The sequence below is a fragment of the Periplaneta americana genome, chromosome 8, assembly GCF_040183065.1.
Source record: "Periplaneta americana isolate PAMFEO1 chromosome 8, P.americana_PAMFEO1_priV1, whole genome shotgun sequence".
In the NCBI taxonomy this organism is placed as follows: Eukaryota; Metazoa; Arthropoda; class Insecta; order Blattodea; family Blattidae; genus Periplaneta; species Periplaneta americana.
This window is the reverse complement of record NC_091124.1, coordinates 83,771,976-83,784,732: the sequence shown is the minus strand read 5'-3', so window position 1 is coordinate 83,784,732 and position 12,757 is coordinate 83,771,976. Positions and strand designations below refer to the sequence as shown.

Below are 12,757 nucleotides of genomic sequence, written 5' to 3'. Positions count from 1 at the left end.
CACTCGATAGCCGGGACTAGTTTAGCACGCTCGTAGCGCGGGCTAGCGAAATGTCTATGCATAGCACTCCTAGTGTCTCTTTATAAATGAATATTACTGAAGTTTGAAAAAAGTGGCCTAGCCTAACTGGATACATCCATTAATTCTGGTTGAAAGCCAAATTAGGTCTATGACCTAAATAAATTACAATGTAACAAAATGTGTTTAATATTCACACCTATGAACTGTATGTGTTTGAGTTTTGTACATAATGTATGGAATATTTTTATAAAACTATAGCATGTGAGAGATAACGAAGACACGACATACACTTTATGAAACCTTGTATTAAATTACAGCAATTTGTTGAACGATTATATTATTCAAGACTTTAAAAATAAGAGGATTAGGCCTACTTTACTTTGTTGCATATGTAACTACTTCAGCAGAAGATCCGAACAAGGAATGTGAGTTTTTTCCCCCACTCTTACAACTAACCCCAACACAGAACCGACCGGCCAATGACTAAGCCTTGTTTGTCCCAGCCGGCCAATGACACCATCCCCATCCACCTGCTCCTTCAGAGGAGCTGAGTTACTAGTTGACTCTCTCCTTTCACCCCGCAAGAACCATTCCCCTTCGCAGGTATCCTCTCGTGAAATTTGGACAGTATATATCCATTTATAATCCGTAATGTATTATACTGGCTGTTCGACGTATGATTAACTTTTGAACGGGTTTCTTCTTAGATTAACATTAAAACTCTTTTGTTCTGTTAGGCCCGATTGTATAAACCATTTAATCTTAGATCAGAGGTTAAATTGATCCTTCTTTCAGCTGAACTTGGTATTTTGTGTTGTATAAAGTCTAATCTGAGATTAATTTGTGTCAAACTAAAGTCAACTTTGACTGAAGAAATTTCTCCGATTAAGTTAGATGATCCAAGTTCAGTTATTTCTTTTCTGTTTGAAATATACGCGTGACAGATTGTGTAAATAAAATATCCATTATTATTAATATTAATAGATATGTTAGGTACATTTATATATATATTTCTTTCAATTTCTTGCCTTAATACACAAACATTCTTATATTTTATAAGGCTCTATCGTGTTCAGCAGTATCAAATAACATAACCTATAATTATATTATGTTTATAACAACCATTAATTGTTAATGGATATGATAGATACATTCATAAATGTTCAATTAACTGTATTACTAAACGAAAATTGTCGTTTTATAAAGCTTTATTATGTTTAGCAGTATCAAACACCATAACATGATAACAACTTGGAGAACAGTCAACCTTCTTCTTATTGTCCGCCATTATTTACATTGCACAAAAAAGAAAAAAAACAGTGTCTCCAACAGTGTGTACGGAAAGTCGCCAAAAAGTAGTTGTAATGTCGCTAGATTTCTCATTATCAACAAAGAAAGATTAAATTTTGTCACTATGGGGTACTAAAAAGGTCACTAAATCCCTATTTAAGCAATATAAAAGTTAAAAGAAATTGTTGTTGAAAAAGAGTTAAAGTCGCTAGATCGGCAACACTGAACAAACCTGTATAACATGGTCCGCGCATCACGTATTTCACCTGTTTATGCGATGTTGCCAAATCCTTTTCACGTGAACTTAGATTGCATTTGAACCAAGGTAATTTGATCGCAGAAAAGTTTTATATAATAGAAGAAGTGTCTGAACTCGGTTCACTTTTCGATCTTCGATCAAAGTTGATCTTTAGTCAGGGAGTTTTATACAATTGGGTCTTAGTGAAGTATGACAGCAGTATGACTGACAACAGCAGACGACACAGTGTTGCCAAGTTGAGCCTTCCGACCTTCTACTAGAATCGACCGTGGCTCATGTCAATAGATTTACTGACATGTAAAAAAACTCCTGCGGGACAAAATTCCAGCACACCGACGACGCTGATATAACCTCGGCAGTTGCGATCGTCGTTAATTAAACATAATTTTTATAAGACGTCCATTCAGTGACGGTAGAAGCAAATAGGAAGCAAGACTAGGACGAAAAGGAGGAAATGCACAGACACCAATATCCCTCTGTGACGCGTTAGGTTCCTGAAACTTTCGTGTAATTACATAGATACATATAATTACACGACTCAACCGCTACTGTTACGTGAAAACTTGTAATGTTGCCGTTTGTTCGCTTTTAATAGTATGAATATCTCAAAAACAGTTCAAACGACTACAGTGGTATCAGACTTTCATGTTTAACGCCCTTCCCTGATTCATCTCTCAAAAGGATCCCGTTTAGTTCCCTTCCAGCCGGTATACTTGACAATGTGCTGCGTATTAATTGGCGGTGCTAGCGTTTTAATTTGTATGGTTGCACTCTGCCCAGTAGATCTTAATCAGAGAAATGACCCAATTTATGAGCTCTGTAAAGACTAAGAAAAGTTGTGAATATAAATTAACGTTAATTAAATAATATATAAATTGAAGATTTTGGAAACGCGTTCGAGCCCCACATTCAAAGTTCGTGCGAAGAGCGTGGCGGAAGGTCAGCTGTGTTACCTTTTTCTGGGAACTAACCCATTCAATCGTCGCATTTTCTGATGGTAGATGTAGACTGTTTTTCCCTGGATATTTCCGTTTACCTCTTTAATATACCAACAGTGTCTGCCATCCCTTCATTTCATCTGTCATTTACAATAGTTAAAAATAGGCTGGATTAAAATCGCCTCGCACCTCGCATGCGTCTTTTCAGAAAAACCAAGGCTTAAATAAAACATGAAACATGTATGTGTATACATCTGAAGAAAAAACTAAATGTTGCATAATGCGGGAGCCAAGTCAAGATAACTCCGGTATTTACTCAGTTGCACAATCACCATACGAAACAATAACTATCATCAAGTTAGCTACTAAAATCCTTGAAACAAGTCGGCCTGTTGGCGTAGTTGGTATAGTGCTGGCCTTCTATGCCCGAGGTTGCGGGTTCAGTCCCGGGCCAGGTCGATGGCACTTAAGTGTGCTCATGTCAGTAGATTTACTGGCATGTAAAAGAACTCCTGCGGGACAAAATTCTGGCACACCGGTGACGCTGATATAGGCCAAGAGGGCTCTAGTTCTCTTGATATAGGCCTAATCTCGGCAGTTACGAGCGTCGTTAAATAAAACATAACATTTTTTCCTTGAAACACACCACGGGAAAACCCCAATACAATCAGTGCACACACAGTATCGGTGAAAGTATCTCAATTAAAAGGGACTACAGGTAGAAAACGGATAATCCTAATAAAATTCGATTTAGAGAGCGGACGACGTAACTAGCAGGTTTACTGTCAGCAGGTCACATAATCCAGACATAAAAATGACCTAATAGCTTTGTTGATCATTCGATCCAGTTTCGACGTCCGGCGTTCACCGCGGCGATGTCCCTGCATTACAAAGTTGTGATTTCCAAGAACCACGGATCCGATGCACTGTGCGTGAAATTCTGTATACAGCGTCGATTGGATTTTATAACAGCGTGTCATTGCGTAGTTTTAGAGACAAAATGCATCACAACATTTATCTAGTAATTATTAGTTTGTTAGAACATGAGGCAGATAGAGAGGAAATAACAGACTATCTGTAGCTCAAATGATTTTCACATTTTCAACACGTTTTAAATCGTACTATTTTGTTATTTCATTATCCGATGTTTTATGTTATCTATTAAATTACGAATACATTTTGCTTCTTGAGTGGAATAATAATAATAATAATAATAATAATAATAATAATAATAATAATAATAATAATAATAATAATAATAATAAGGAAGAAGAAGAATAAAGTACATAGGATTTGCTGATGATATGGTGTTGTTAACAGAAGAGGAGATGATACTAAGGGATATGCTACTGGAGCTAAATGACAGCTGTGAGCAGTATGAGATGAAGATAAATGCCAACAAGGCGAAGACCATGGTCATAGGAAGAAAAGTAAAGAAGGTAAACTTGCGAACTTTAAATGAGGCAGTAGAGCAAGTGGACAGCTTCAAATACTTGGGATGTATTATAAGTAACATGAGCTGCTGTCAAGAAATCAAAAGGAGAATAGCAATGGCAAAGGAAGCTTTTAATAGAAAAAGGAGCATCTTCTGCGGACCTCTGGAGAAAGATTTAATGAAGAGACTAGTTAAGTGCTTTGTATGGTATTTTATGGGGCAGAAAGATGGACATTACGACGAAGTGAAGAGAAGCGAGTAGAATCATTTGAAATGTGGATATGGAGAAGGATCGAGCGTGTGGAATGGACAGAATAAGAAACAAAGCTGTGTTGGAAAGAGTAGATGAAGGAAGAATGATGCTGAAACTGATCAGAAAAAGGAAAAAGAATTGGCTGAGTCACTGGTTGAGAATAAACTGCCTACTGAAAGATGCACTGGAAGGAATGGTGAACGGGAGAAGAGTTCGTGCAGAAGAAGTTATCAGATGATGGACGACATGTGGATCATATGAGGAGACAAAGAGGAAGGCACAAAATAGGAAAGACTGGAGAATGTTGGGTTTCCAGTGAAAGACCTGCCCTTGGGCAGAACACTATGAATGAGTGATTAGCTTTTGTTTTTGTGATTCTCCAATTTACCTAAGCAAGTACTTCCTCTCTGATATTTACCTGCTCAAACTCGTATAAATAATTAACTTGCCTGTAATGAGGCAAAATTCATGTAAATAATGTGCTAAGTGTCAACCTTTTGTACGCTTACCTTATATAGTGTAACCCCGACATGAGCCTTAAAATTTAATTTTGAAAAAAATTGAATGTTTTACATTATTTATCGGGTGTGTGTTCCCACGCTGGGCAGATGTAGATTACTATTTGTCAGTTAGATTTTAAAATTTAGATTTCCGATTGAATTAAGTAGAGGACACAGCTGTGTCCATGTTAGCATGGGTGCCTCAGTTTTTTTGTTAATATGGCTTGAAATAGTAATATACGTTACAAGAGCGGTATGTTGAAGTTTTCATGTTCGAAGAAAAGATTGAAAAAGCGAAACGTAGTTGAGCTTTTTTAATTTCCGAGAACATGAAAACAAACATACCACTCGTGTATCGTACATTATTTTGTGCGAAGATCGTTTATTACATACCTGAAAGACGAATTTCTAATTAGTTGCAATGAAATCTCCATGTTGGTTTCTGTTTAATGACGGCAACTTCGGAAAAACCAAAATATCTTTCTTCAACATTGTTGCTATAAAATGTTTTCTGTGTTTACTATACTCCAGCAGGCCGTGATATACGTCTGTCTTTTTTTCCCCCCAGTCTATAAATGCGAACTTAAAACAAACGGTAAGGTTATGTAATGATTTATTTTTCATTTGAATATTTTAACAATATTATTTATATAACATATTGCAGTAATAACATCGGCATCTGGAATCTTGTTGATTTTTTCACGGCTTCCTTAATGTTACTTGTATCAGGAATGCAATAAGTTTCGTGGAGTAGTAGACTTTACTTAATTTTTGCAAATATTTAAAAACAATAATTAACATTGCAATTTAGGTGAAATTGCAGTGGTAAGTTTCCAATTTATAATTATTACTATGTTAAACGTCTCTAAAAATAATATGTTAAAAGCCTAAAGCAGTAAAATGAATGTCGCGCTTAAGCGGTAAGAAGAGGGAAATTGTTATGTGTGTTACGTTGGGAATACTGAATGTGGTATTTCACACTTATCGCGTATTGGTTCTGTGCGGAAAACAAGCAAATACGCACGATCTCGCACAAAATTAATTACAGTATCAGGAGTAATGCTCAGGTATTTCGCTAGTGTTTTCGACTCTATCTGTGATTCTTGTATCTCTAATTTCGAACGATTAAATATAAAAGAAATTCTATCTGTTGGGTAGTAAGATACATTCATGCTCTGCTCTGTACTTGATTCAGAGATTCTTTGAATTGACGGCTCCACTTCTCTTGTCGATGGCTTTGATAAAAAGATGTGAATTTACAAAACATTAAGAAATTAATATTTAATTAACTTGAAAGTTTTTAAGTAGAAATGCACGAACATCCTCAAAACGACCGTTAGTGTCTTTCAGGGCGTCGAATATGGAGGGAAGTATTAATTTTATAAAATCACTAACGACACTTGTAGTTCTTTTATTGTATAAGAACGCCTCTAGAGATCTCAAGATATCTTCATTTTCTTGAAAAATATTTATTTTATTTTCACTTATGATGTTTAAGATAACATACAGAGAAGAAATAATTACCTGTACCCCCAAGGTTCAATTGTATGCACGGATATAAACCATTTCTTCAGTTCTTGCCTTAGACCATTTGAAAATGATACAAGTGCATGCTTCGACATGCAATAATTTACGCACAAAGGAAATGTAAAATGACCTAGAAAAGGAAATAATTACAATTATTTATTATACAGTATGAAATCTACAGGGTATTTCCGGGCTAGTGTTACAAACTTTCAGGGGTGATGGGGAAGGGTACATGTATCAATTCAAGATAAGGAACCCTGGTCCGGAAATGACTGAGTCGAAAATTACAAGCAAAATAGCAAAAATAGTTGTGTGGAAATGAAATAATTTTATTCCTCTGAACACCTTATTTATGTGTATTTATCTGTACATCTTACACATAAATAAATAAATAAATAAATAAATAAATAAATAAATAAATAAATAAATAAATAAATAAATAAATAAATAAATAAATATGTAAATAAATAAGTAAATAAATAAATAAGTAAATAAATAAATTAGTAAATTGCTGTAATAGCTACGCCTTCTTTCTGAACTTATGATTCAGGGTTCACCTATAAATAACCCATTTATATTTTGCCGGATATATCTTATTAAAAAATCAAGGAATGCCATCTTATTGCTATTACATATGTGCATACAAATTATGTACCATCACTCCGCAAGCAATGATAATATATTTATTTAAAATAACAATACAGTATGTAAAGAAATCCACTTATAAAAAGTATGTCGCTGTTTTATTTTGCCAAAATTGTACGAATTTTTTTCAAATAACACCTAAGTGACGTTATTTGGACTTTTAGCTAGAGTTTTTACAACATTCAGTGTCAACAGTTTCACAAGTTTGATATTTAATATATGGTTCTTCATTGTTATACAATGGCTCCTAAATCCGTGACATGGATCCAAATTCCGTGATAGTGGTTTCCTAATTCCGTAAGTGATATTCTAATTCCGTGATACTGTACTAAAATAATCCTCATTAACTGCTCAGAAAACAAACGTGTATTTAGAAAAACACTTTAAATTCATGGTATATTGTTTTAATATAGATTAAGCAAGAAATTACAACATAGAAAAAGGACTAAGTGACAAATTTCATAGAAAATATTTGTGTAACTACAGGAACACATATTACATATTAATATATTATAAACAAAATAAAATGAAAGTGGGCTACTAGATAATAAGTGTCATGTAATACAATATCAATTGATGAATTTGCTAATACTTGAAAGTTAAATTCAATACAAAATTAAATTTGAATAAATTGAATTATAACACAGTTATTTATCATTATTTATATTCCTAACAACAGCAGTAATTAAGTTAAATATATGCCCTATTATTTTATTATAATTATTTATTTATTCATTTATTCATTCATTCATTCATTCATTCATTCATTCATTCATTCATTCATTCATTCATTCATTCATTCGAATGACAGGTACATAGATAACTTATCTTTGACCTAAACACAACCTCAAGATTAAAACAATTAACTTGATACAACTTAAAATTAAATCTAATAAAGGAACTGAACGAAAATCTTAAAGAACTAAACAGAGGCATGAGGCTTCTCGCTTCCCAGTATTTTATTATAATTATAATTTATGTTTTCTACAACTTATTTCTATTATTATTTCCACGAACTATTTTCTTTCATAGACATTAATTTTCACAATTTAGCGTTAGCATCACAGCTCGAGTGAGCCAGGAAGGAGAAATATGAAAATAAATCCGAAAATGGGAAAGCTCCTGTAGCATTGTTATTGTCTCATAATGTTTAAATAACCATACACATTGATTCAGCTGACTATAATCTACAATAATACATCATTTTTATAATGCTATATTAATTCTTACCTCAAATATAAAATGTTTCTTCAGGAACGGTCACAAAAGAAAGAAAAAATTATTGGTTAACTACCTTTCACTGAACAATAGCTTCTGCAGTCGACTGCTTCTATTCAAAAGGAGAGTGGTCAATAGAATTGAAAAGAAAACATCTCCTGGCATCTGTTATGTATTTAAAAAACATAAAAGTCAGAGACCACAACTCCATGGCAGTCAATTGAAATTTTATCACGGGATTAGGCACCTTTATCCTATAATCCGAGAACAAATTATATCTATAGTTAATACAACACTTATGCCAGATACGATTTAAATAATTAATTTTAATTGAACTTATTATCTATGTGCTTAAAATTAATTATTTTAACGAAATTCACTTATATAAAACAAATACTATGCTCACATGCGTACAACAGCGACGAATATGTCCTAAGGATTTAAGAATATGAGTAGGACAGGGATATATTTTACCCAGTCTTTCATAACTTCGGAGTGTAGAATATATTATACACCGAGAAAACCATTTAAATATTATATTATATATTCAGTCCTACAATTTTACTAGAAGGATTATTCAATATGATGTACATCTTGTTATGAAATGACTATGTTTAGAAAATGACTCCCATTACTTCTAGGCTATTTGTAATGGCTAGTGTTGCCTTGATTTGTAAATTATTCATATATGGACATCGTTATGAGTTAAACTTATTTTGTGGAGACAATTCTGACTGCTGGAGTATTTACGTAGGTAATACGGTGCAAACATTAACTTAAGGGGTTAGGTACAGTTTACAGCAGTAAAATTTTGGAAATATTCAATATTTTTTCCTCCATTACTGTATCTTGTATAATAATGAAAATTAGTATGTGTAAAACAATGTTCTTCTGCTATATGGAAAAAAAAAATATTTTTTTTTTCTTCCAAAATTCAGTTCATTGTGCAGTGATGAAGCGTTTCCCACATAACTAAAAAACTATCCAACATTCTGTGATGAAATTTGTTGTGTATATTTATGCATGTCATATCTACAATATGATCCAAGATCACTTCTCTACCTTTGATAGATTGTCTGATAAAAAAAAATATTTTAAAAAATAGTCAAATATCGGTATTTCCTTCTAACACAAAATAAAAAAAAAAATTATTTATTAAGGAATGTAGTTCAAAGAGTAGTTTTAAACATGAGTTTCAGAAATAAAATAAAAGCGAGAGAACATGAAAAAGTTGACAAGTTTATGAGTTGTGAGGGAAACGCTTCATCACTGCACAGTAAATTGGCATCATTTTGAATTCTTAAAAAAAAAAAAAATAGTTTTTTTACATCGTAAAATTTTTTTTTTTTTTTCATATAGCAGAAAGACAGTAAACTTACACATACCAATTTTCATTATTGTACAAGATACAGTACTGGAGGAAAAGAATGTTGAATATTTCCAAAAATTTTACTGCTGTAAGCTATACCTAACTCCTTAAGTCTTTCTATGATCGATTGTGGGCAGTTGCGCTATGCACTGCCGCTTCCACTCTACTTACCGCTAGTGTGGAAAGATAAAATGTATGTACTGTATATAATTTCTACTACTAAAACGTTTTTGGATGCAAGTTAGTTAGTTAGTTAGTTAGTTAGTTAGTTAGGTTTAAAAAGGGCGCATCAGCTACTATGGCTATTTACCCACTCAACTAAAATTCGTTTAACGGGAGGTTGTAAGCTGATTTGGATCAAAATTAACATTTTTTGGTTTTTATCTGAACTAATAAATTAAGATAAAGTCGGTAGGTTAAGAAAGATCACAACTACAGGTGTGCAAATTTTCATAGATGTAGATTGAATAGTTTCTGAGATAAGTGTACCTGAAGTTGCTAAATTTAACACGGCGAGGATAGGGCTTACAACCTCCCCTTAAAAACAAGAACACAGACAATACCATAACCTGAATGGGAACTCGAACTAATAACGTTGTCACGTTGAAAGATGTACATAACGTATATTGTTTATATCCTTATATTTATAGCATCTTATGAGAGAAATGATTACTAATAAAGAATAATGAAAATCATTTTTGAGCAAACCTGTCATTTTTACTTATTTTTCGAAATGAAGACTGGTTAAATTTCTAGGAAAATTCTTACAACTCACTCGTATTATTTACAATTGGTCTGATTCCTAGATACTGAATAGAAACAAAATCTGTACAGTAAGAAAGCAAAGATGTATGAAAAATGATTAAATAAATCTGTGGTGTTTGGTCGAACATGATAAGTCAAAAATGGCCATTTCCTGCCATGTGCACATACCGGTACGCTACTTAGAAGCTGCAGAAAAGCATGAGAATGTGCATATAATTAAACAGTGCCTTAATCTATGTTATTTTGATTTGCATTTGTATGTAAACTAGAATTTTAAAGGAAATGTTAAAATAAGAATCCTTGTATCTAAAAATAGTTTTTTTTTAGAGTTATTATGTTCTGACGAAACAACACAGAAATGTTGACTGAGTTCAGTATCGCTTTCATTACGTTACACACATGGCCGGAGTTCACTACATCATAAGTCTGGATTTATACGTATTATAAATTCTCTAATTTTATGCTGGTGGGTAACCTGCGTAGCCTACGTACAGTGGAAATAGACCAACAGCTGTTGCTAATACACTTCTAGAATGTTGAAAGCTTCCTTCATCTTTTGTGATTAATTTACTTTCAATTTCAAGACAAGTGCAGTCTTATATGATATATTCAGTGTAGTGTTGTACACGCAACTATTCTCTTACACATTTAAAGAAAAAAAAAGTCACTCTTTATCTGAGGAAAATGTAACGGAAACCAAAAGTATTTATACAACTCCATTGTAACCTATCTACTTTTATATTATATTCTTACGTAATTCGTAGTAAATGATTTAATTGACGTAAAGTCTGATGGCAGGGCATGTAGCACGTATGGGCGAATCCAGAAATGCATATAGAGTGTTAGTTGGGAGGCCAGAGGGGAAAAGACCTTTGGGGAGGCCGAGACGTAGATGGGAAGATACTATTAAAATGGATTTGAGGGAGGTGGGATATGATGGTAGGGACTGGATTAATCTTGCTCAGGATAGGGACCAATGGCGGGCTTATGTGAGGGCAGCAATGAACCTCCGGGTTCCTTAAAAGCCAGTAAGTAAGTAAGTAATTAAAGTCTTTATATATTCAATGAATGAAATATAATGCAGTTCAGTATTTCTTCTTACCTCCAACACTTATTACGTTAACAACTCTTCCTTTAGACTTCTTAAGTAGAGACAAGAATGCCTTTGTGACTCTGACTTGTCCAAGGGTATTCACATCAAATATCTTGTGGAAGACTTCAATAGGAGTCCAATCTATTTCTCCAGGGTTTAAAATGCCTGCGTTATTGACAACGGCCCACAATTCTGCAACAACACTGTCATTACACAAAATACGAAGTATCAAATGAAATTCTTTATTTTTTATTTTAGATATAATTTTGTGTCTTGGGGCAAGATAATAGTAAAGTGCCATTAGGAAAGTTATGAGAAATTGCAAAAACAAAGTTTGGAAATGCCTGTGAATCATACATGATATAAGTTGATGTTTCAGTCCAGTTTATACATACGATTTAATATAGTATTTATATTATTTAATCATATCTTTAAAATTAAACAACAGCATATTTAATAGTCTCAGCACTAGGAACAGAGATAGAACACGTGGACGATTACTGTACATATACCTAGAGCAGACTGTTTCACTGAACCAAGGGATGGAGAAAGAAATACAAAGGAGAATAACACAATCCAGGAAAGCCTTCTGGGCGCTAAAGTTTATACTCCTCGACAGGTCCATAAACCGCAGACTCAGACTAGAGGCTCTTAACTCCTGTGTATCCCCGGTGCTAACATACGGTTGCCAAACCTGGGCCCTCGCAGAGACGCAAAAGATTAACATCGAAATATGCCAAAGGAAAATGGAGAGGAAGATAGTCGGCGTTTCACTGAGAGACAAGGTCTCCAACACGGCACTGCAGAAAATTACAGCTTCTGAGAACATCACACAAAAAGCCCTCATAACGAAGTGGAAGTGGGGTGGTCATGTAGCAAGGCAGCAACAAGGCAGATGGGCGCGGGAAACAACCATGTGGGACCTCTACATAGGAAGGAGAAAACAAGGCAGGCCAAGAAGAAGATGGGCAGATACATTCAAGCAGCAGCTGGGAGGGAACTGGTCAACCATCGCCCGCAACAGGAACGAGTGGAGATAGATAGTGAACAAACTCATATACTGTAGAACTAAAATTTGACGAACTTTAGTGTATCTCACATAGTGAATGTGAATGTGAATGTGAATGTTCACGTGAAATAGCTCATCATGTGAACCACACCTCCTGTAGCAGGCCCTAGCCCTTCATGGGACACAGTGGCTTCATTCATTCATTCATTCATTCATTCATTCATTCATTCATTCATTCATTCATTCATTCATTCATATTAATAGTAATTTATATATACAACGCTGCATGCCTCACTTGTTATGGAAGTTATTTTTAGGCAAGTATGATTTAGGAATTTTTGTTAATAATACCACTGATTGTTGCCATAATTATGTTTAATAATGACGTTACAAGGGGCTTTATGATGTAGTTGTCTCTCTAGTTTACACACAACA

General features: G+C 34.0%; 1 protein-coding gene across 7 annotated transcripts in view; it reads right to left on the bottom strand.

Moving 5' to 3' along the window:
- LOC138704832 (retinol dehydrogenase 7-like) overlaps positions 1-12,757 on the bottom strand; it is a 68,987-nt gene that overhangs the window by 19,635 nt on the left and 36,595 nt on the right. For 6 of the 7 annotated variants that reach the window (XM_069833131.1, XM_069833132.1, XM_069833135.1 and 3 more), the window contains exons 4-5: positions 11,323-11,505; positions 6,221-6,353 (exon numbers count right to left, since the gene is read on the bottom strand). In XM_069833131.1, coding sequence (XP_069689232.1) covers positions 6,221-6,353; positions 11,323-11,505 — 316 coding nt within the window. The remainder of the gene's footprint in view (positions 1-6,220; positions 6,354-11,322; positions 11,506-12,757) is intronic. The other variant, XM_069833138.1, reaches the window with a different exon arrangement.